This window comes from Schistocerca gregaria, chromosome 2 (genome assembly GCF_023897955.1).
Source record: "Schistocerca gregaria isolate iqSchGreg1 chromosome 2, iqSchGreg1.2, whole genome shotgun sequence".
NCBI classification, from domain to species: Eukaryota; Metazoa; Arthropoda; class Insecta; order Orthoptera; family Acrididae; genus Schistocerca; species Schistocerca gregaria.
This window is the reverse complement of record NC_064921.1, coordinates 554,454,369-554,478,815: the sequence shown is the minus strand read 5'-3', so window position 1 is coordinate 554,478,815 and position 24,447 is coordinate 554,454,369. Positions and strand designations below refer to the sequence as shown.

Genomic DNA, 24,447 nt, shown 5'->3' with positions numbered 1-24,447 from the left:
AAAACAGCTGTACACTGTACGGCGAAAACCGTTTTGCTGTGAACAGTCAGTGTTACAATGAGACAAAACTTAGCGAGTGGCTGAGAACAAAGGTGCATAAGGGCTATAGTAAACAAAAACCAATGTTCTCCTTCCTAGAAAGCCAATATCACTACAAAGCGGAAATAAAAGCCAGTTTTTCGTCACTTGAAGAACCGAGTGATTTCGAAATAACAGAACAGTTTAATTCACCGTAAAGAACACTCTTGCTAACCGCTTAGTTTAGTCCGCAATATATTTTAAGCTGTGGAGACGCTACAGTTAAATCGTTAACCGTAGTCCGCGTAGCTAAGAGTAGCTCTCGACAGCGTAATTTCTTGAGATGATGCACTTGGGAAAGATCGAAGAAACGCACAAAAGTTCCTGGTGGGGGGATGGAAACCATTAATTAAAATGTAAGGAGCAGAGGGGAAAGAAAACATTTGTCTTGGGAACTTTTGGTTTACTGCGGCGCGGGGCCCTCGGTCAGCGTGCAGAAGGCAGGGGTACAGGAGTGGGGCAGGGGCAGCAGTTAGTGTTTATTGCGCGAGCGTGCCGTGCAGACTACGGACGGCGCTTCCCACAGCAGCGTTCTGCTAATGTGGCACACTTTTCACTCCTCCTCCTTTCATTAAGGCCCGCGCACAAAGAAGAACGGAACATTAAAACGTCAGATCTTTATTGTCAGCCGCGAGCGGCGACAGCACTTTAATTAAAACCCATTAACGTCTTAATTAGGAATTAAGTTTACGTGCCGCGACTGCTGTCGCGTAGGGCAGGGCGTGGTGGGTGCGTGGGCGTCATCTAAGAACGGAACGGTGTATCTCTCAGAGGTCGGCGCTGCAGCAGCCGACGTGCACGAGGGAGGGGCCGCAGCCCGATGAAAGGCAGCCAGCTACAGCCCTTTTCCAAATGTCTTTCGTAAAGTATCTGGCGGCACTCGCTCTCCTTTTCCGTTTGGTTTGAGACGAGCAGGTGGAGGGGCAAGGGGGAGGGGAAAACAAACGTCAGTTCACTGCATTACTCTCATCGAATAATAGCAACTGCTGCCAGCACATATACACGTTTATCGAGGAAAATAAGTTGGCCAGGATGCTATCTAATTTTCATTTATGTATTATATTTAACCTCGCAGTGTTGCCGGCATACTTGGTCGACACGTATATTGCTCACAGTGTCTCCTCCCGCCTACCTGTGTCCACCTCTCCTTTCTACTTCTATCTGTCGACCTCTTCCTCCTGACTTTTTCTTGCTCTTCACCTCCGCCTCTCCATTCTCTTTGTCCAACCGCACTGCCCCCTACCTGTGACTGTATCTTCCTCCCTCCTCCATGTCCTCCTCCCCATCTCTCTTTACATCTCTCCATTCCCCCACCCCTGTCAGCCAACATGCTCTTTCCTCCCCTCCCTCTGCCAGTCTCACATGCCCCCATCTCTGTCTGTCCTTTTCCTCCATCCCTTCTCTGTCTCTCCTCCCCTGCCCCTCTCTTGAGTCATCTACCCATTTCAAAATGGCTCTGAGCACTATGGGACTAAACATCTGAGGTCATCAGTGCCCTAGAACTCCTTAAACCTAACTAACCTAAGAACATCGGACACATCCATGCCCGATGCAGGATTAGAACCTGTGATCGTATCGGTGGCGCGGTTCCAGACTGTAGCACCTAGAACTGCTCGGCCACACCGGCCGGCTCTACCCATTTCAGCCTCCCTCCCCCCCACTCACACACATGTACCTCCGCACATAGCTTAAAAAGAAAGGGTCAATAAGGCAGGCCGATAGTGTTCGCAAATAACTTGCCCATAGTGCAGGACGGCCTATACAGCAGCAACTGGAGCTAGGAGCTTATGAACACTACAGTGCTGGTACTCGTGAAGTTTGGTGTGATACTATGATTTATACCTTCCGTCATTTTTAGAAGTTACGGCTTTGTCTCCAGCAACATCGAGAATATTGGGCGAAATTCCGTCCCTATCTTCTTTCGCACAACTGGGAATGGTCTTGTAAGATGACCTAATACAGAGCTTGACTGGATGACTTTTGGGAACTATGAAAAATATACTCAAGGTGGACGATGGGAAAACATCTGTCTTAACTTCATCCCATATGTATCCTTACGTCAACAGCTAATTACCAAAGGCTTTTAGCAATGGTTGGATAGCATACGTGCAGGCCCAGCAGCGACATCTCATGTGTAAGAGGAAATGCAGGTGCTGTTTTAAGCTCATACAAGAACTGTTAGACAAAGTGTAAACGAGAAAGCAAGTGCCAGTATGCTTCGGAGCAGTCAAAGAGTGCAAAATAAAAATATTAGTGAGACCAAGAAGACCAGAATACTCAGTTTTCTGCAAATGGATTTATAAAATACAGTGGAATTTTCGTTTGTACAGGGCATGCTGTTTCAATTTCAATGCATTTAAGGAAGCAGTGGTAGAAATGTATACTGTGGGAAAAAAGGGTATTGATGATTGCAATGAGACTACAGCTTTAGATGACCGCCATTTTTATGCATAGTTGAAATGACGGGACTGCTTTGTCCAAGGTGTTGGATCGATGGTGAAGCATGTGGACCTGTGGTGTTAAGTTCCTATGGGACCAAACTGTTGGGGTCATTGGTCTCTAGGCTTACACACCACTTAATCGGACTTACGCTAAGGACAACACAACACGCATCCCGAGGGAGGACTGTAACCTCTGACGGGAGGGAGAGGGGGGGGGGGGGGGGACCCGCGCGACTCGTGACATGGCGCCTGAGACAACGTGGTTATCCAGCGCGGCTGTGGTCTCTGCCGCCACTGTATGCAGTATGGAGAGATGTGTGGTCAGCATACAGCTCCTCGGGTCGTCGTCGACTTCTTCACCTTGGAACCGCTACTAAGACAAACCATTGGTAGAAATTTAGTTATTGGCTTGTCCCACACTGACTGGCTGAGAATTAATACAGATCCGCAGTTCATGTCTGTGGCTGCCTTACAATCACCACCGATTTAGTCAACATTTATGGTACATGCAGGGCTTGGCCAGAACTGAAAGTGTCAGAAGTGGGAACCCCAGACGGACAAGCATTTAGAAAAAAAAAAAAAAAAAAAAAAAGCATTTCTGGCCCTGCATAACCGCTACGAGGCATGGATGTGTTGATGTCCTTAGGTTAGTTAGGCTTAATTAGTTCTAAGTTTTAGGGGCCTAATGACCTCTGATGTTAAGTCCCATAGTGCTCAGAGCCATTTGAACCATTTGGCCCTGTATATGCCATAAATTGGAACGAAATCGGTGGTGGCATGGAGGCCCGGCCTCCTTGTTTGTGACGCTTTCTGTTCTCTCCATATTTTGCACAATTTTTCATTCGCCGCTAAGTAGACTCTTCATTTTCATAAAGTGTTATTTTTTCCTGAATTTTGATTCGTATTAAGATGTTACGAGAAAAACATCGTCAAACATCTTGTAAATTTATGGGGGAGTAATAACTGCAATGGTGCACAGGAAAATCGCACGTACGGGGAATGGTCTTGAGGCGGTTGCCGCTAGTCCGCAGCTTGAAATATGAGCGGGCAGATATCAAACGTAAGCCACGGCCGTCGCCTTAACGACCGCTGGCGCCAGCGCCGCGGTAATAAGCTCCTCATATCTGGAGGCGGCCGTAAAGCGGGGCCGCGGCGCACTCGGGGCTTTATGTCGCTGGCGGGCGGGCGACAGGCCGCATCAGCGCTCCTCAAGGAGCGGGCGGCGGCGGCGGCGGCGGCGGCGGATTGACGCGCGCGCCATCTGTAGCTGTCTGCGCGAAATACGGCTCCGCGCCTGACACCGGCCGCCTGATTAAACCAGTGGCGGGCAGGGCCGGGCCGGGCCGTCTTAATTAAAGCCGGGAGCTACGCGCGGAGACGGCATCTTCTGGGCCGGCACTAAACGCCTCGCGACACTGTGGGCTGGAGCCGGAGCGCAGGTTTGTGACTGCGCAGCGAATCGGAGGCGCCCGCGGGCGCGGCTGTTACCGCCGAGTTGCGTTAATTAATTCCGCTGGCTTCTGTCTTCCGACTCACCCCCGTAGGGCCGAAATCTGGCACTACAGATGCGGAGAGCTGCAAGACGGCAGGTCCTTTCGAGCCGGCTTTCTTCCATTGTATTTGCTCAAGTTCTATGGTCACTTAGATTATTAGAGAGGCTTGACAGTGGTTGTAACTCTTGAATTCAATCGTAGCTAAATGCATGCGATCGCTTGAGATGGAGGATACGAGCGGTTGTTTTCTGTCTGGCAGCCACCGCTGTTGCAGGTGAGGCTGAATAGCACGGGTTCTGAGAAGAAAAGGCCACAGTTATTGTTGTGTACATAGTTCCGCGTAGTCAGCGCGTACACAACTTTCCCACTAGAGCGCGCCCCTCCTAAGCACAACATCGCAGGCGCAGCGCTCGTCCGTCTCCTCACTACGAGATGGCGCTGCCTTAGAGACAGACCAAATTCTGCTTCCGCCGATCCGCGTATTAATATGTAACGCAGCCAATGAGATTGCTGCTAACGTAGAACCTTTTCTCCTAGCAGATCACACTCGCGCAGTGATACCTGAACGCGCGAGGTATTATAACGAGTGTACAGACCTCCGATTAGTCAGTCTGCATTTGTCTGCACCAGGCTGCACCAGTCTGCATTAGTCTGTACCAGTCTGTACGAGTTCTACATTTGTCTGTACCAGTCTATAGTCCAGTTTCAGTCTGCGCCTAATAAGATTACCATATTCCTGTACATAGCCATGAAGATAAATGAATAGACACATTGTCAAGTATCAGAGATATGTGAGAATAAGATTAACGTACCAAGACCAAAGGAACTTCAAATTGTCAACTGTAAACAGCACCCAGAATCAAGTTACGTAATGTCTATGCTTCTTATTATTTTAATAAATGTGTGTGAAAATTAATCAAGTTCTGTTTAAAGTTGGTCACCGTCAATCTGTTACTCTAAGCGTGCAAGTGGCATTTCTATCGTCTGACCTAACGGAAGAAGATAAACACGCCACGATAAGACCACGAGACATATTGCAAACACTCGCCTACTTCGTTAGAGCGACAAGTCAAATAATCTGATGGTGTGTGTGCCGAAGGTCTTACAGTCTGCACACCACAGCTATGCAAAGGGCAGCTGGCCACGGCAGTGGCCGTCGTAAGAAGTCGCAGCCCGAACCAAACGGAGTCACTGGACACACAGAAGTGGAATTCAAATGCATTCTCCCTGTAGCCAGAGGAGAAATGCACAACTTCTTCCACAGAAATTGCGTAGGATTGTGAGAGCAGCAATTGGTCCCAGGCGAATTGAGGTGCAGTCAGTGTTTCAGCAGGGTTCCTTAATCTCCTGTTTTCGCTAAGACCAAGAGCAGTATCTGCTCTTTGGCGAAAAACAGTAGTCGTTTTCCAGTCCAAGGGCTTTAGTTTTCCAGTCCAAGGACTTTAGAGTAGTTTGTTTGAGGGTTCATTCACAATCACTGTCACTCGTATTGGTCACCGTCAGATAGCGTTATAACTTTAAAGCCGCGGTTGAAGTGGAGTCATCACCCTTGGTTTATCTTTGCCATCCGCGAATCAGATCATTCTACTGAACGAACATTGGATAGCATATAATCATGAAGTTATGTTGAACCACATACCACATGTGTTTTTTATCGATGAATCTGTTGTGATAGTTAATTCCACCTTTCACTCAAGTTCACAAGATACCGTGATCACCTTTAATTATTTTATTTACTTATGTGGCAGGTAACAGGAAATAAAATGGAAATGTCGTGTGACTAGGGCCTTCCGTCGGGTAGACCGTTCGCCTGGTGCAGGTCTTTCGATTTGACGCCACTCCGGCGACTTGCGCGTCGATGGGGATGAAATGATGATGATTATGAGAACACGGCACCGAGTCCCTGAGTGGGTAAAATCTCCGACCCAGCGGGGAATCGAACCCGGGCCGTTAGGATTAACATTCTGTCGCGCGAATATTCAGCTACCGGGGGGCGGACGGAGTAACAGAAACGGTCTTGTAGTGAGAAGGACAATGTGTCGTCTTCAGTGACAATACACAAGGTCACCTTTTATGGTCATCTGTGTTCATATCCTTGCGTATAGTTTTCATAGTAGTGTCACTGAAGTAGTGGTTCTGTGTCTTAGAGTTGTTTGAGAGGCAGAGGCTAATTAGAGGCATCCAAATGCCTCACCACCAGAGAGACAGGTTGACAACTAAGATGTTGCAGAAAATTTAAAGACCGAGTCTACAACTGGTGCAACAATAAAAGTCACCGGACTGTGTCTTCGGACTCCTTCGAGACTGTGTGTGATAATAAAGTCCTCTCGGTTTTCAAGTCAAATCAAGTCTCGTAAAATCACTGGCCAAAAATCTGTCACTACCATCACAATCAAGAGAGGAAAAAAGTAGCACAATTCACAGAAAATGCTAAATGGCCATCTGTTTTCATTCTGCATAATACAGATGGGAGGAAGGGAGGGACAAAAATGACAGCCTATGATGCAGGTTTCACTCATGTTTTTGACCACGAACGGCACCTGTGCAATGTCCTCTATACGTTGCAAATCTCAATCGTGGTCAGAAGAGTGTTCTGTGCAGTTGTGACTGCGTTTTGCCAGATCTCAGTGCACTGGAACGTGAGCAGACTGTTGGTGTTCGTATGGTGGGTTCTTCCGTAACCAACACAGCCGACGTGTTGGGTGTTTAGAGGGGCACCGCCGAAGATAAATACCACATACAGAGAAAGTGAAAAAAAGCCCATCGCGGAAGTCACAACCCAGACGAAGGGGTGTTTTGACGATCGTGACGGATGGTCACTGAAGAGGTTTGTGACGAAAAATAAGGGGACGACAGCAGCAACAGGCACTGCAGAACTGAATGTCACACTCGCGTACCCTGTCAGCACGTCAGTGATGAAAATGTCGTTAACAGAAAACGTGTTGCGGAAGACATAAACCGTAGACTATGGAGCAATCGACAAGTGTCATTTGGTCGGATGAGTCTTATTTCACACTCTTTACAATGCCTAGCACACTTTACATCCCAAGAGTGGAACACGATAATTCGGTCATGATTTGGGCAGCCATATCGTGGTACTCTATGGTCCCTACTGTCACCCTGCAAGATCGCATTACTTCCAAGGATTATGTGACCATTTGATCCGATCAGGACCACCCAATGGTGACGCTATGTTCTAAGACGACAGAGCCCCTGTTCATACATCTCACATCATCCATGAAGCGTTGTGTGAGCTCCAGGATGGATAGTTGCATCTCCTCTGGTTGAAAGGCGAGAGGATATTATTCAATATATCACCAAGAGACGCTTTCAGATATCCGCCCCAGTCCTCATGTTATTTACGGTGACTGTCGGCATGCCTCGCTGAGCAAGCTCAGTTGCCCCCCTCCTTCTTACGCAACTGATCAATTTCTTTGTATTTGCAAGCCTCAGCGTCCAGTTTCCATCTTACTTGACTAGCTAACAAGACAGCTGAAAGGTGACGGATATTTTAACATGACCCAATTGATAGAGTCTTTTTTCAAATTAGGTGGAGATCACTTACTTTCATAATTCACTCAGCCTGTAGGTACCTGTAGGAGCACGGAAAATTAAAAAAAAATGGTTTTCAAAATTCCCCCATAATCGTGATAAGAAAAATCGAATCAGACAGGGTAAGAATCCCTGTAGACAGCATTGAAGAGTTCAGCCCAAGTCAGAACTGGGCTGCAATCTGCACACAGGCACGTATATCAACGACATACAAATCTCCCTCCTAGTTGCGAAAGAGCTTTCCACTATTTTTACCTACCTTAAAATGTGAATCTTCGGTTTCACAACCGTTCTAATTATCCATTTTGTTTTGTTATTAGGATTTATCTTGTTATTCATCATTACGATATATTGTTCATGGTTAACTTTTGCTCAAAACTACTACAAAACAAAAGTGGCAAAATTTTCAAATAAATGTCAAATATACTATCGGTGCTCTACTCACGTTGTAAGAGAGACTAACAAAATTTCCGACTCGTTACAGTATGTAAAGCAGCAGTTGTTTTAATTTGTGCATTTGTACCATACTGAAGTCGAACGAAATACTGTGCATTTGAAGGGCTCGCATAAAAAATTTAACCAGTTCAGATAAATATGTCAGAGACAATAACAGACCTGACACGCCATTGAGAGACAAAATCATTCGACAATTTTCGAACACAACACAATTCTCTTTTCTGTTCAGAAATTACAGTGAGACTTATTGGAGGAGGAGATTAGTGTCTAACGTCCCGTCGACAACGAGGTTATTAAAGATGGGGCACAAATTCGGATTGGGGAAGGAAATCGGCCGCGCACTTTCAAAGGAAACAACCGAGACTTTTACTACCTGTAGAGAAGCATTTATTGTTGCAGATACAGGTTTTTCTGCAGAGAATATGAAAGACGTTCATTAATGAATTTTGTTTTATAAACTTGTATCACGATAATACTCGTTTTTAGCATTGTCAGTGTATTACATAAAAAAATAGCAGGTGGCAGCGTGGTATATTCTATCAACTTCCCGCGCACGGACAAGCAGCCATTGTGGAATGAAGAATAGGCCAACTATTCGCTGGCAACCAGTGATCTCGTTTTCTGGGACGACGTGTGGCGTAGCGGTGCCACAAACTGAATGCACAGGGTAAGCACACATCACACAATATGGGCACAACATTCCGCGGCGACGTCACGCCGTTACGTGAGTCTAGCTGTAACGGGTCTTAACGACGCTACGAAGCTGCGCTATTATTGCACGATAAATAGCGACGAACGAGAAATTTCCCGCGGCTTCTGCCTTTCCTCTGCCCTACTTCGGTGTTTACGACGAGCCTTAGCTCCTCTCAGAAGGGAACCGGCTTTATAGTACAACAGCCACACAATAAGGATGCGAGGTTACTCCGAGGGCCGTAACTTGTAGGAATGCGATTTATTACTCTGAAAGGCACGTGTGTACGGCGTTTCCGTCTGTCTCTCTGAAAGCTGGAAACGACGTCGCAATTTCACAGTGAATTTCATAACCTGTCGCAAGCTATACTGGAAAGCTGATGAACCTTACAGGAGCCATTGTGAATCGTGTATGGCCATGTGAGACCATCACATTCCTTGTTGTCGTTCCGTACGCTAACCCTTGGGGAAGACCACATACGGAAATTGGAACCCAAACCCGGCTTTTCGATAGGCTTATGTTCTAAAATTACTGGAAAACCTATTAGTCATTCTTTAATAGAGCACACTGCTCCTTAGGAACGTCGTAGATTTTGCAGAACTGGAACCAACCGGTCAGTGTGGCCCTCAGCCGTTGGCTTATGTCAAGGCAATGAATTGGTGTGTATGTGCAGATCGGCTGTATGGAATTAGCACAATAAGATTGAGCGACGTGCAGATGTTATAGAAAGGCAGAGAGGAGCTATCGTGTTTGGTGGACTTGTGCACGACTACTTCGTGAATGAAGTGGTCTGTACCAATGTTAATGTACCAACTCGGACTTCCTGGATCCATGTAACGTGGCGTAAAAGCAGTTTTCGTAAAAAGATACTGACCCATAAGGACCAGAGACGTTTTTTACATCTTGTCACTGAAAATCGGTTTCAAACAGACAGAAGTCGCTGCTGTCAGTGAATGCAGATTCATCTCAACCACTGCCTGCGTAAACACGGCGAAGGGAACTACGTGCGATGCATATTTGGGGCCTAGTACCTCACACAAGGCGATTGCACGGTACATAAGGATATGCGTCTTCAATGTGCCAAACAACACGGATAATCAACAGTACACTGAAGTCATGGAGTGTGATCAGACGACCTGTAGGTCTGCCTGTCTTCAAAAGATGTTAGGTGTCGAGTGCTCTAAGGTCTCCCTGAAGCTGGTGTCAGGACGCTCTTTCTGACAGCTTCCTCGTGGAGTCTCGGTGACGCACGGACGACCGCCAGCTCTGATCGAGCGGATTTTCGAACTGCCTCTACCGAGAGGACGTGTTGTGACGCACAGTAAACATCGAAGATTGCTTGGGTTAGGGGCGTGAATATACACCGCTTCCAAATTGTTGAAGAACAGAGATATTGCTGGATAGGAATAATCACGGGCAATGATGGACGACGGAATCACAGCATATAAGTAAGAGAGCTGGAGTGGTATATTGATAACGAAAAATAGTACAGATTTCAGCTCAAGGGAATCAGGATAACAGAAAAAATTACGTTCATGCTTATCACAGGTCAATATCGGACTCTCAGTAAGGGATATGCCCTTATCGGGCGGTAATGCACATTTTGCACCTGTTATTTACGCTTGCTACCAAAGTGTTGAGGAGTCCTTGGAGGATATTGTCACACTCCTCTCTCACAGCGGGTTTCAGTTCTTACACGGTTCGGGATGGGGAGGGGTGGGAGAATGTTCGTTGAGAAACACTTCCGCAAGAGCATTCCAGGAATGCTCTGTTGGGTTTTGGTCAGGTAAGTACAAACAGAAAGTCGGGATACACCACACGCATAAACAAACGGACATGATCCAGAATAATCTTCCTGCAATACCACTGTGCTGCAATAGCACCTCACGCGGAGATGGCTTATGTAGCGGTGTTCGGCCACTATGTATAATTCCGGCCCACGCCTTAACGCCTAGGCCTCACTGATGACACCCATGAACATTCTGCGGTATGTAAAGCGCTAACTCGCCAAAACCTATTGCCACTGTGAAGCTGCATTCGTCAGAAAACACCACTCTGAACCACTTTGACTGGCCATAATCAGCATCCTCCGTACACCGACGAACTTTTTGTCGACGATGGCGTGGTTGAAATGGGAAGCATTTAGCAGACTTCCGAGCGTACAGACTGGCCTAACTTGTTGTTGTTGTTGTTGTTGTTGTTGTGGTCTTCAGTCCTGACACTGGTTTGATGCAGCTCTCCATATTACTCTATCCTGTGCAAGCTTCTTCATCTCCCAGTACCTACAGCAACCTACATCCTTCTGAATCTGCTTGGTGTATTCATCTCTTGGTCTCCCTCTAACTTAATCGTCGCGAAATGCTTCTGGCAGAAACACGTGTGTCGCTGGCGGTTTTAAGATCTGCAGTGATCTGCCTAGGAGTGAGATGTCGGTAACAGGGTTTCGTATCGGCCCTCGTCCGGTGTGGTGGTCCGTCTAAGACCACCAGCATGCTTTCCCATAGCATTTCTACCTTCAGCACCATTTTTGAATAGCAAGCTCACGATTTTGGAAAACCCATTATTGTGACGATAGTAGTGACACTCTGAGGGGCTTCGACTCGTCCTGCTGCTCGTCCACGTTCGTAAGCACTCAAATGATGTCTTCCAGACAAAGCGTTCGTGCACAGACTTCGCTGCGGTTAACACTTCTCGTGTCCGTCTCCTTTTACTATCACTGTTCCGTAGCAACTGGCAGTTGTTCCTTAGCAAGTGTCAGTTCCTCCACAGCAATTGTCAAGTAGTGTGCTGCAATTTGTAATCTGGTTCTGACTCAGCGGCCAAACACCCCACACAGAGCTGCCGGCGAGGGCGTCGGACCGGTGTCACGCGAGAGCGCGCATACGAGCGCGAGTGCAGGTGATGGCTCAGGCGCCACTCTCCAGGCCCGCACCTGCGGCACAGCTTCCGTGGGAAGCGGCGTCGGCCGGCGAGATGCGTGACGCCCAGTTCCGGAGGCGCCGCCGCGGACCACCAGCGGCGCGGAGTCACCTGCCCGCTACACGCCGCTCTCACGCCGCCGGCGCCATCTAGCTGCCGCCAGCCACCGGCACCTGCTTCCTCTTACGCTTACGCTTGACACCAGTCACCCGTGACATTTCACTCCCCATTAACACTCCCTACCCCCAATCACAAACACACACACATAGCGCGTCAAAGCCATTCACTCGACTCCGTATTAGGTCATGCGTGCCATTGACGATGACGCACTTCAACGTACGTCAGTCACATATATTTCGACTCGTTACTCGTACGTCACGAGGAAAGCAATAATGTTAGCGATAAGGTAGCGTCGACGTCGCAGGCTAGTCAGAAACGGACCACTAGCTGACACAGCAGGACAGTGGGACGAAAACGATGAAAGAAACTGTCAGAGAGATTATTGGAGGAACCGTGTAGTCGCTTCAAGTCCCTTAAAGGGAACCATGTCACAATAGCTGCATTCGGGTTCAAGCTCCGCGTCACCCGAAGACGAGTCCAGTGACTTACGCGACCTTGCCACATTGACAACTTCTGTTGAAGTGATCGTTGGTTTCAGAACACGACTTAACAGTATAAAACAGCATTCTGTCAGATTTATGCGACTGAGGTCGAAGAGTGGCTTCGTGCACAACAGTAATCGAACCTAAGCATCCCTGTCTGTCCCCTATAATAACGGATAACAACAGCGTCGGCTGGAGTCGCATCTCGAAATTCAATAGGCACATATGTTCGTGATGCCTGCGATAAGGCAACAGCTAAAACTTATTCTTGTGTATTATAGTTTGCTCATATACATCCCATTCTTGAAACTACTAAACACCGCAATTTCTTCTTGATGTGTACCCCCCCCCCCCCCCGGTAGCTGAGTGGTCAGCACTACAGAATATCAATCCTATGGGGCCGGGTTCGAGTCCCGGCTGGGTCGGAGATTTTCTCTACTAAGGGACTGGGTGTTGTGTTGTTCTAATCATCATAATTTCATCCCTATCGACGCGCAAGTCACCGAAGTGGCATCAAATCGAAATACTGGCACCCGGCGAACGATCTACACTACGGGAGGCCTATTCACAAGACATTCATTCATTCACTTCTCGATGTTTCCTTGCTCTTTCGTTTGAAACCGCAAGCTAAATATGGGAAAATTAAAAGTCTATAATCCCTGCTTAAGTACATAACGCACGCAATCTGCAAAGAAATCCATAGAAGATGTACCAACTATCGGGAAAAAACTACTGAATTTCAACAAAATTTACTCATACGAAAGATCAGCCATTACAAAGAAAATATTACAGGGAAAAACAAGAGAAATACGAGTTGATTTCGAAAATAAAGTAACACATTGTTATGGCAGCCCAAGTAACTTTCACTGAATGCTGCATGGAACTTGAAAATGAGACAGACACGTAACATTATTTTTCAACATAGTCTCCAGGTAGCCGCGGGGGGTTAGCCGAGCGGCCTCAGGCGCTGCAGTCATGGACTGTGCCACTGGTCCCGGCGGAGGTTCGAGTCCTCCCTCGGAGATGGGTATGTGTGTTTGTCCTTAGGATAATTTAGGTTAAGTAGTGTGCAAACTTAGGGACTGATGACCTTAGCAGTTTGTCTCCAAGTATATGGAAACTACGGTCGAATCAGTGTATTGTATAGAACTGGGGACCTAGAGACGACGGAGAAGCTTCGTCCACGCCGTAGCCCGCAGTGGTACACAACCCCACAACAGGCTGCAGCAGTCCATTCACCCCAACGCCGCGCCACATCGAACCCAGGGTTATTGTTCGGTTCGACGCCCAATACATCCTTTCCCCCCCCCCCCCCCCCCCCCCCCCCCCCAGGAACGTCTCACACGAGACGAGTGTAACCCCAATTTTTGCGTGGTAGAGCAATTATGATGTACGCGTACGTGGAGAAAGTGTTAGCGCAGCAATCGCCGACATAGTGTAACTGAGGCGGAATAAGGGGAACCAGGCCGCATTCGTCGAGACAGATGGAAAACCGCCTTAAAAATCATCCACAGACTGGCCGGCACACCGGATCTCGACACTCATCCGCCGGGTGAGTTCCTGCCAGGGACTGGCACACCTTCCCGCCCGGAAAGCAATGCGTTAGACCGCACGGCTAACCGGGCGGGCAAGGAAATCATAACAATATATGTATAATATATTTCAATAGCACGTGATTAGCGAAATATAAGCAGGACTTGTCCTGAGTGTTTTAAAACATCAAATCATAAGATGTTTATTTTCGTAATTTTCAAGTAACTTCTCGTAACTCCTTAATTGAGACGTTTAAGTTCGTAACAGTTATGAAAAATCCGCAATATTTTTCATTTCTGTACTGAATGACATGCGGCTAGTCAATTGGTGTTTAATAATTGGAAGCACGCTCTTTAATAGCAAACCGTTTTCAAGGTGACAGTCTGTGACACAGCTACACCTAGAACGGAGGTTGCTTGTTGAAGCCGCCGATATGAAGGACGGCTGTCGGCGCTACCGTCTCTTCCAGGGTACCAGCGCGGTACCGCCGTGTTGCGCTGCTGGTAACCTGCCAGGAACGCGCCAGCCGGTCGCGGCTGCACTAGGAAACGTGGCCGCTCCACTCACCGGTCTCGCGGTCGCTGCGGTCGTCGGAGGTGGTGGACTCGCCGTGGTGCGCGCCCGGCGGTTGGCCCTGCGCGTGGGCGTGCGCCGGCTGCTGGGACGGGTGCGCCTCCAGCTGCAGCGGCTCGCGCGGGCCCAGCACCAGCTCCTCGTACGCGCCCACCTCTTGCGTCGTCTCGTAGAAGATCTGTAAATCACACGCAACTACCCTCAGCAACGTCTCCTCTCGTCTCACTGCGAAACTCTCACAAAAAGAGGGTCATCTAGTTCTAAATCCTGACGTGGGATGAACTGCTTGCACTGCTTGATGAAAAAATGAAGCTAGAGTGGGACTACAATTATAGTCAACTTAAACTGGAACGATGACATAGATAATGTTGTGGGAAAAGCAAACCAAAGACTGTGATTTACTGGCAGAACATTTAGACATTGCAACCGGTTTACTAAAGAAGCTGCTTATGCTACGCTCGTCCGCCCTCTTCTGGAGTGTTACAGTGCGGTTTGGGATCCGCATCAGAGGGACCTGACGGAGGACGTCGATAAAGTTTAAGTGTTACAGCGAAATAGGGAAGACAGAGAGTGACACGGATATGATACACCATATGAGCTGGGAATAATTAAAATTAAGAACTAAACTAAATTCCGTCCGAATAGGCCTTGGCAGGGCCAACGATACCGACCGACCGCCGCGTCATCCTCAGCCCACAGGCGTCACCGGATGCGGATACGGAGGGACATGTGGTCAGCACACCGCCCTCCCGGCCTTGTGTCTGTTTACGAGACCGGAGCCGCTACTTTTCAGTCAAGTAGCTCCTCAGTTTGCCTCACAAGGGCTGAGTGCACACCGCTAGCCAACAGCGCTCGGCAGAACGGATGGTCACCCATCCAAGTGCTAGCCCAGCCCGACAGCGCTTAACTACGGTGATCTGGCGAGAACCGGTGTTACCACTCCGGCAAGGCCGTTGCCCTTTAAAATTAAGGCATTTTTTTAACTGACTTTCGAAACGCCCCCGTATAGCCATCTCAGTCCTGTAATGTCCGTTATGACGATACTAACTTAAAAATAACACAGCACCTACATCCCGAGCGGAGAAAACCTCCTACCCCGCCGGGAATCGAACTCAATCCGCCGCTCTGACGACGCAGCTACCGAGGCGGACGACAGCCGTTTTTGGTTGCACCAGGCTCTTCTCATGAAATTGCAATCACCAGCTTTGCCCTTAGAGTGTGAGAATATTTTGCTAGTGCCCACCTACTTGGGGAGAAACGATCATCGTAATAACATAAGAAAAATCAGAGTTCGAACGGAAAGATTTAAGTATTCGTTTTCCCCGCGCGCTGTTAGAGAGTCGAATGATAGAGAACTGGCTTGAACGTGGTTCGATGAACCTCTGCTAGGTACTTAATTGTGTGCCGCAGAGTAATGAACAGATGTAGGTAAAACCAACTACCTCTCTCCAAGCGCTTCTGTATCGACTACTGTACACTCTCTCTTATACGGCTAATAATTATCTGGCAACTCACAGTCTTGCCTAAGAAAACGTTATTGATAATGTGCACTCCATAACGATAACTAAAGCTTAGGCGAACAGTAACGTTATTTTGGTGATGAGAACTAACGGAGGATGTAATGAAATGTTATCAAATTTATTCAGGTGACTGACGGAATCGTATTAGGAATTGAGATGGTTAAGGTAGTATACATTTTTTGTCAGCATAATAACAGCGCTGCCAATAAAGACCTCGCTCTTAACAAAATAACTGTTGACGGCAGAAGTAGTACGGATTTAAAATGCAGACAGACAACAACAACGTGTGCGTTTATGAAAAAGAGAAATACGTTTACATCGAATATAACTTCAAGTGTTACAAAGTTTTTTTTCTGTAATTATATGTTTGGAATGTAGCGTTTCCTCGAGGTGCATCGTGAAGATCAGCCAGTATTGAAACGAAAACAATAGCAACTTCTGAAACGTGGTGTAAGAGAAAAATGTTTAGGATTACACTTGTACATGGAGTAAGTAAATAAGAGGTATTGCGTCTAATTGAGGAGAAAAAATCATGGCAAAAACTGACTAAAAGAAAAGGGACCATTTGACAGGATACACCCGGAAGCATCAAGGCTTCGTCACTATGGCAATGAAACAATGGGGGACAGGTAAAATACTGCCTAGAGAGAGACACAGGTTCGAGTACAGTAAGCTGGTTTAAATGGATGTAGGGTGATTTTTCCACCCCACCGTGTACAAAGTCTAGGGACTGATCGATGACAGGATACGGAACAAGAAAGGTCTAATGAATGTATGTTCAGAAGTGCATGGTTTCCATTCTAGAGACCATTTATTCAATCATCCATTGATACACAGACTGCGGTCCAATACGCGCTGTATCACGCAGCCACAGTTACAGTATGTGCTGACAACTGTTTCCGTGTGCCTCAACGCATGGGTGTACGCACTGTAGCATGTTCTGTCTAACACTTTCACATCGGCCATCCAAACAGTGTGAAAAGCAGCATGGATACGCTGCTCGTGTCCCCAAATCTGGAATGAGAACTGCACACAAGAAACTTTTCGGATGGCCCCATTACGAGAAACGGCAAGGGTTGAGATCCAGTAAACGAGCAGGCCATGCAACTGGACCGCTTCATCCGATCCATCGACCACGGATACAGGATTGAAATGCATCAGGACTTTAATGGCGAAACGGGTTGGTGCACCATCATGTAATGCCCACATAAGTCTTCGAATCATCAATGGAACCTCTTCCAGCAGGGAAGGCAAACTCACCCGCAAGAAATGCCAACAGTTCCGACCTGTAGGAGACGTGAAAGGAACACTGGTCCCCAAAATACGGTCGCCAATTATCCTGGCCCACACATTTCGGCTGCACCAATGCTGATGATTCGCTGTCACCATACCATGTGGGTTCTGCATACTATCACACATATGACTGTTATGAAAGTTGAAGATAACACTACGCTAAAGATAGCCTCATCTTTGAATAGGATGGATGACACAAATCCTGGAATCGTGGTTGACTGGTAAAGAAGCTCCCGATTTGGACAGTAAGCCTTGCACATGCTGTAAATGATGGTAGTTGCACTTGTTACGGAGAATATTCCACACAGCTGTCTGGCTTACCGTTTACTGGCGGGCCAACTGCCTGGTACGGACACGTTGGTCGCCATCCACAGTGTTAATCAAATTTTCCTTCCAGTTTAGTGTATCATTTCGGACACGTCCTTCATGATTTCCTGCTTCTTGAAACGACCCTGTCTCAGACAAACAGCGAAACATTGAATGCTCTTGTTGTTATCGGCGGGTACAACATTGGTGCTGCCGCCAGTTGCCATTTGGTTTTCCGTTCGTAAACACCATGTCGCAAGCTCTCGACTCAAATACGGAACGATTGCGTACAACGCGGTATCACATCCACTACAAGGTGAGTCAGCAAGAGAAGTGAATCGGACACAACATTACCAATGACTGTGGTAGGAGAGGTCCTAGGGCATTACGAATGGGAAACAGTGCCACCCTCCAGGAAGAAACGATGCACATTATAACTGTGGCTACATGGTACAGCGCGTATTAAACTGCAGTCTCCGTAACAAAGTATGATGAAATAAACTGTCTCTAGCATGGAAACCATTCATATCCGGACATAAGTTCAGTGGACCTTTTTTGTTCCGTGTCCTCTCATCGATCAATCCCTAGAGTTTGTACACGATGGGAAAAAATCACCCTATATAGCTGGAAAGACGAATGCACGACACAGTAGCGTGGAGAGCTGCATCAAATCAGTCTTGCGTCTGAAGAACAACAACGGAAACAACAAGAATAGCATCAGCATCAAGGAAGGAAGGAGGATTAGAATTTAACGTCCGGTAGACGACTATATCAGTATAAACAGATAGTACCGTACAGAAGCTCTTGGTCTCCAGGTTTCACTATTCTCATACAAGAATTCTTCCGAAACACTTTCAACAAATCACCTGGAGTCATTTAGGGCAATCTACATCTTGGTGCCCAGTCATGCTACAAATAATTATTCTCTTACTTGCAATTTCACAGCCATACAGTCTGGAAATAGTATTTTATTACTTAGAAATTCATTTAATTATTTACCCTTAGCGAGTTGATTCTATTTTTACGCATTAATTTCGACGACTGAGTGAGTCAGTTATACAGGTGCCCCGACCACCAACCTTAATGTGTGTTCACTAGCTGCGCTCCAGCAAGGATATGAACCTTTACTGGAGTAGTGCACTTATTTATAGCTGATTTCGACTGTTAGTACCCATTATGACCTCTGATATGGTTCTGCGTCCCCCTATCCATAGCAATATTCCACGAGGTACTAATGTAAGCTGTCTGATGAATGAAATGACCGTCGATATCCTGATAAACTTAATTTCATTCCGACGTCTTATTTCAAATATGTCAAATGTGTGTGAAATCTTATGGGACTTAACTGCTAAGGTCATCAGTCCCTAAGCTTACACACTATTTAATCTAAATTACCCTAAGGACAAACACACACACCCATGCCCGAGGGAGGACTCGAACCTCCGCCAGGAGAACCCGCACCGTCCATGACTGCAGCGCCTGAGACCGCACGGCCAATCCCGCGCGGCGTCTTATTTCGTATCTACGCAGTCGCAGATACTTGGCACCTGTATCACGATTCTGGTGTTGCTGCATCTCGTTTCAATGATATATTCTAGGTTATTTAAGTCGAATGTGTCCCTGATAAGAGCTGCATTTCTTCCCGACTGTTCTGTTTGTGTCATGCACATATTGCATCCAATATCGGCACAAATTTCTCTTTCATCTCCATCTGCTCTGCAGTTACGAGCTCTTGAAGAAAACTCTCTGAATTATAGAGCGTAAAATATAACTGTCTTCTCAGCTTGAGCCTCAGAAAGTGAAAACTTCAGAGATGACTATTTCTCTGTCTCATGAATAACAACAAAAAATTTGGAAAGTTGTGGTAAGTTCCTATGGGAGCGTACTACTGAGGTCATCGGTCCCTAAGCTTACACAGTAGTTAATCTAACCTAAACTAAATTACGCTAAGGACAACACACACACCCATGCCCGAGGGAGGACTCGAACCTCCGTCGGGGGGAGCCACACGAATTGTGGCAAGGCACCCTAGACCGCGCGGCCAAATAACAACAAACAAATCTAAAATTTTACATTTAAGTTCTTAAGAGAAGTTTGCATTCTATTCTATCTGCTCACCTTCTTACCTTGTTCAATGATTTCATTTTGAACCTTGCCACAAGGGCTTCCATAAGGATGAGACGAGGGGGGGGGGGGGGGGGGGGGGAGAGTGGGTGTTTAGAAAAGGAAAGACACTTCAGTCAGTATCAGCCGCGCTTCCATTTGAAGTGTCCAGTCTCCACTGTGTTGAAAGGTCATGTTAAAAGCTACGGATCCAAGTAGGACGCGTTGATACAGGTTACTCAACGATTTGCTCGCTCGTTGCTCGTTTCTCATTACAAACGGAGTAATATAGAACGTATAATTATCGCGCGTTTCCTGTTCTTTACAACAGTAATGCATTACAACTGCCCATTACACGTAACTAATTCCCACAACACTGGCATATTTAGAAACTGAAAATAGTCCGAAATAAAAAGACAAAACTCACATAAAAACATCACACTTCGAGGTTCTCCGAAAATAACCGTAATTAATTGGCTTCAATTAGTCCTTGCCAAGTCCGTCTCTTCCATAAAAACTCACACACTGATACCGAACTGTTCGTACAAATCACGTACTTACAGCTTTCGTACGCAAACCAAAAACTGCTAAGCACTCCACACTTGCGCACAAGGAACGTGCTTGCAGATTCTTCCAGTTTCCTGTAATGGGAAAATATTTCGCGATCGCCATCACTCTGAACTCAAAAAGATCGCGACTCCAACACCGAGGAAAGCTGCCGATAGACTCCTCTACTGTCCGAACTACTCACAACTCCCGGATATGTTTAAGTGTTCCAGCCTTCAGCCTTTATAGTTAGTACTGCTGCTGTCATAAAGACGGTTGGAGATACTTTCACCTTCGTTTCAAGATCAAAACATCGACCGACATGGACCATTTAACTACTCCTAACGTTGACTTTACGGTTGTAGCTTGCTTTATAACATGTAACAGACATTATAAACATTGAAACACACTCAAACTGACAATAACGACTGCTCGAGTTACGACCACAGCCACTATTAGCAGGCCAGCATCAGCGATATGATGCCGATTTACATCCGTATTTTTTACACCCAGATCTACCGTATGAAGGCATGATTCGACAGACAGGTAGTCGTGAACTAATGAAGAAACTATGTCGCATAAAGTTACTGGACACAGCACCCATTAACCTGAAACACCATTTTTCAAAAAACAGTATTTTATTTCTACACTATCCTGCTGTCCTTAAGCTTAGCTGCAATCCGAAATCAGAGTAGTGCTCTTGGCGCATAGCAGGGAAGAAACTGAGTTGACGAACGCAGAAAAACGGTTGCCATTCGTTTCTGTCCCTCGAATCAGCGGCATCGGGGCCGGATAAATGATAGCCTCGAGGGAGAAGGGGATCCAAGGATCAGTTGCCGGAGTGATTGTGTTCCGAATAACGCTCCGCCTCAGAGGGGCTTGACTTGTCTGCGGTACACAGTGCTCAGTATGTCTGAGCTCCGCCTAAGGAGTAACAGGTATTTTTATGTGCGTCTGTGCAAATCAACGGAAACAGATTTTAAAGTTCTACTGACATCGCGGTACTAAAAATGCGGAAACAAATTAAGACGATCGTACATTCTGTGCAGGAAGATACAAGTCCAGTTTGGTTGCAGAGTGGCTGACTTGTTTCTGGCACATTAGTATTTTCTTTGTTTCATTTACTCTACAGCAAATAACAATCCTTTGTCCAAGGGTGCCGCTTTGCGGAACTATTTATGACTAAATTTTGTCTGAAAATGACCAGGAGCTCTCCAGTGTCATCTTGAGGAACATGAAAACTGGCCAGAAAGTGTGCTAGCAGTGAAATTCTAATACAACATTCACCTGGCGTTGAAAGCCTTTCCGTGTAATGGTTCAAATGGCTCTGAGCACTATGAGACTTAACATCTTAGGTCATCAGTCCCCTACTTAAACCTAACTAACCTAAGGACATCGCACACACCATGCCCGAGGCAGGATTCGAACCTGCGACCGTAGCAGTCCCGCGGTTCCGGACTGCAGCGCCTAGAACCGCACGGCCACCGTGGCCGGCCCTTTGCGTGTATTTCAGTCCCATCACCTCCTCCCAAGGAGCTGAACAAAAATTGCAGCCCCTGTTTCGGAACATCACATCTTGCTGTGGCACACGCCATTTCGATTCAGGCGATTTTTAACATATAATATTGGACGTAAAATTAATACCAAGATTTGAAACAAAACTGAATAATTTCTCCGATGATCACCTAAAATTTTAAAATTCAAAAGATAATCATTTCTCGTACACTTTATACCTTTCGCCTTGGAAAAGATAGCATTTATTTGACAGTGCAAATACAGTTCTTGCATGGATAATAATCACACATCTTGTGGTCACGTTTCATTCAGCACGGGATTTTGCGGCTAGCATCTGTCACTGGGGTGTTACTCCTGGACACGTGCTCTGCCTTAGAAATGAAGCTCAGAGCCCACGCATCCATCACCCCTTCATAACAACTGTTATGAACAATGAGATACGGTTGACAAGCCTATCGTAGACCATCGATTTGTTATAAAAAAGTTTTAACGCTGGGTGGTCATTGGTAGTTAAAATGTGCAGTTAGTCTGCTAACTTTTCCCCGTGTATGAGTTCTGTCGTAATGCAGTCGCCAATCAACTAAAGTCCAGTACCTCTAATACCAACCACGCAAACCTTCTAAACCAGTGGCTCAGAATTATGTGACCACTTTGGTGTCCTTTGATTAGAACGAAGTCTGCGCTATCCAAATCTTCCACCAGTAGTTGATACCAACCCTGTCGCTTCGTGCCAGGACATGTTCTATCAAGCCTGTGATATTGCCACTGCTATGGAGGTGTTTTGCTGGTTTACTGGGAAGCACCGATGCGATAGATTCATCGAATAACTGGAAAGCTTTCTATCTTCGCCAAGTGCGAATGTTGTGACTGTAGTCGAACAATTCAGTTTGGTGGGTACATTGCAGAACGAAGGCACAAGGAAAGAGAAACAGAGAGAGAGAGAGAGAGAGAGAGAGAGAGAGAGAGAGAGAGAGAGAGAGAGAGAGCATCGCTTTAGAGGTGCTCAGTATGGACATCGTTATGACGCAGCAAATGTTGTGTTGGCAGAAGCGCCAACACCGTGTTACTAGAGGAGACCGAAATACACGCGTTTTAGCTCACGCAGGCTGCAGTGAGGGGGGGGGGGGGGGGGGGGGGGAAGGACTATACTGACGTGAGGTCTGGAACATGACAAGGAATGAGAATTCAGAAAGCAGACGTAATTAGCTTCATACTTAACTTAAATCGATTAATGATGAACATCGCTCTTGACGGTACACGATTCACAATATTATCTGTTCAGAATTCATTCTAATTACTGAATATGGCGCCTTGCTAGGTCGTAGCAAAAGACGTAGCTGAAGGCTACACTAAACTGTCGGATCTGCAAATGAGAGCGTATGTAGGCAGTGGACCATCGCTAGCAAAGTGGGCTGTACAACTGGGGCGAGTGCTAGGGAGTCTCTCTAGACTAGACCTGCCGTGTGGCGGGGCTCGGTCTGAAATCACTGATAGTGGCGACACGCGGGTCCGACGAGTACTAACGGACCGCGGCCGATTTAAAGGCTACCTCCTAGCAAGTGTGCTGTCTGGCGGTGACACCACAGCAAACGCCAATATATTCGTGCAGCTCACTGAAATCGCTGATGCTGCTACTGTTGATGGTTTGGCTTTCTGTTCACTGGGTTGCCTATCTGCAGGAGCAAGCTAATTCTAGACAACAATACGGAGCAGATGACTCAACTGACACTACCATACTTTGTGATACTCTCTGCAACTACGCTTAATATCAATGGAGAGATGCTGTATCCCCTGATATGGGTGTTTTACTGTATCTCTAGTAGTTTTCTCACTGTCGCCCTCTGAAACCCAGGAGGTTCGGTATTATAATGGTGTGATCTCGCTTGAAAGTGCAGATATCACTCACTGTGGAGTTACATCGCCAGCGGCTAGGTAGCGGCGACCCTTCGTGCGAGAGCTTGATTCATCCGACTGCAATAAGCTCGTAATAACGGCGTCGGAGGAGGGGGTTTGGGGGGGGGGGGGTGAGAGAGCGAGGCGTTGTGTGCTTGGAAGCCATTCCGGCCGATATCAGAGCTTCAGCGGGCAGCAATTATAAAACGTGGCGTGTAATACGCGAGACGACCGCCGGAGGGGACGCGGGCGAGATTTCGAGAATCTGGCGCCGGCATCTGGAGCCGCTTCCGGCCGCGTCGCGTGACCGGCCCGGGCCCCGCTGCGCCTCATACGTGTCACATACGCACAGCACACACTTGTTACTGGCAGGGGGCCGGAGGCCGAGGGCCAGGCGGCGGCCGGCGCTCACGCGACGAGCGTCACCCGCCCTTCGGCCGGAGCGACGAGGGCGATAAGCGACCGCCTCCTTACTTATCTGCGCCGCTGGGCTTTTACGCGTCCTCCAGGAAAGGCAAACGAAGATGGGGCCGATACTAGCTCCCGCCGCTGCACTGCGGTCCTTGTCGTCGCTACTGCTCCGCCGTGCAACGCCGCTGCCTCGAGGGGTGGTGCGAGGCGCGATAAAGCCGCCAAATAAATCGCCTCTACAGGTCTGAAGAAATATACAGTGTGTTATCGTAAATGAATACTTGCGTTGCTGTACTGCAAAGTGATGAACTTGTATAGGAAATGTGAATGGAAATACCAGTTCTGTGTTAAGCAATTCTCACTATTTTCGCAACGTTTACCCGATCGTTTGTGGTCCACAGTCTCCACGATTTCTCTAATTCGTTTTTGTGCGGTCCCAACATTTCGTTGGCATAACGGACCGCCCTCGGGGAAGATAAGTTTGGATTCCATAGAAATGTTGGAATACGTGAGGCAATACTG

The 24,447-nt window shown here is 47.1% G+C and overlaps 1 protein-coding gene across 1 annotated transcript in view; it reads right to left on the bottom strand.

Annotated features, from left to right (window-relative positions):
• LOC126335875 (transcription factor hamlet-like) overlaps positions 1-24,447 on the bottom strand; it is a gene marked incomplete at its 5' end in the record, with an annotated part of 172,619 nt that overhangs the window by 62,296 nt on the left and 85,876 nt on the right. Inside the window, one exon of the mRNA XM_049999347.1 lies at positions 14,333-14,516. Coding sequence (XP_049855304.1) covers positions 14,333-14,516 — 184 coding nt within the window. The remainder of the gene's footprint in view (positions 1-14,332; positions 14,517-24,447) is intronic.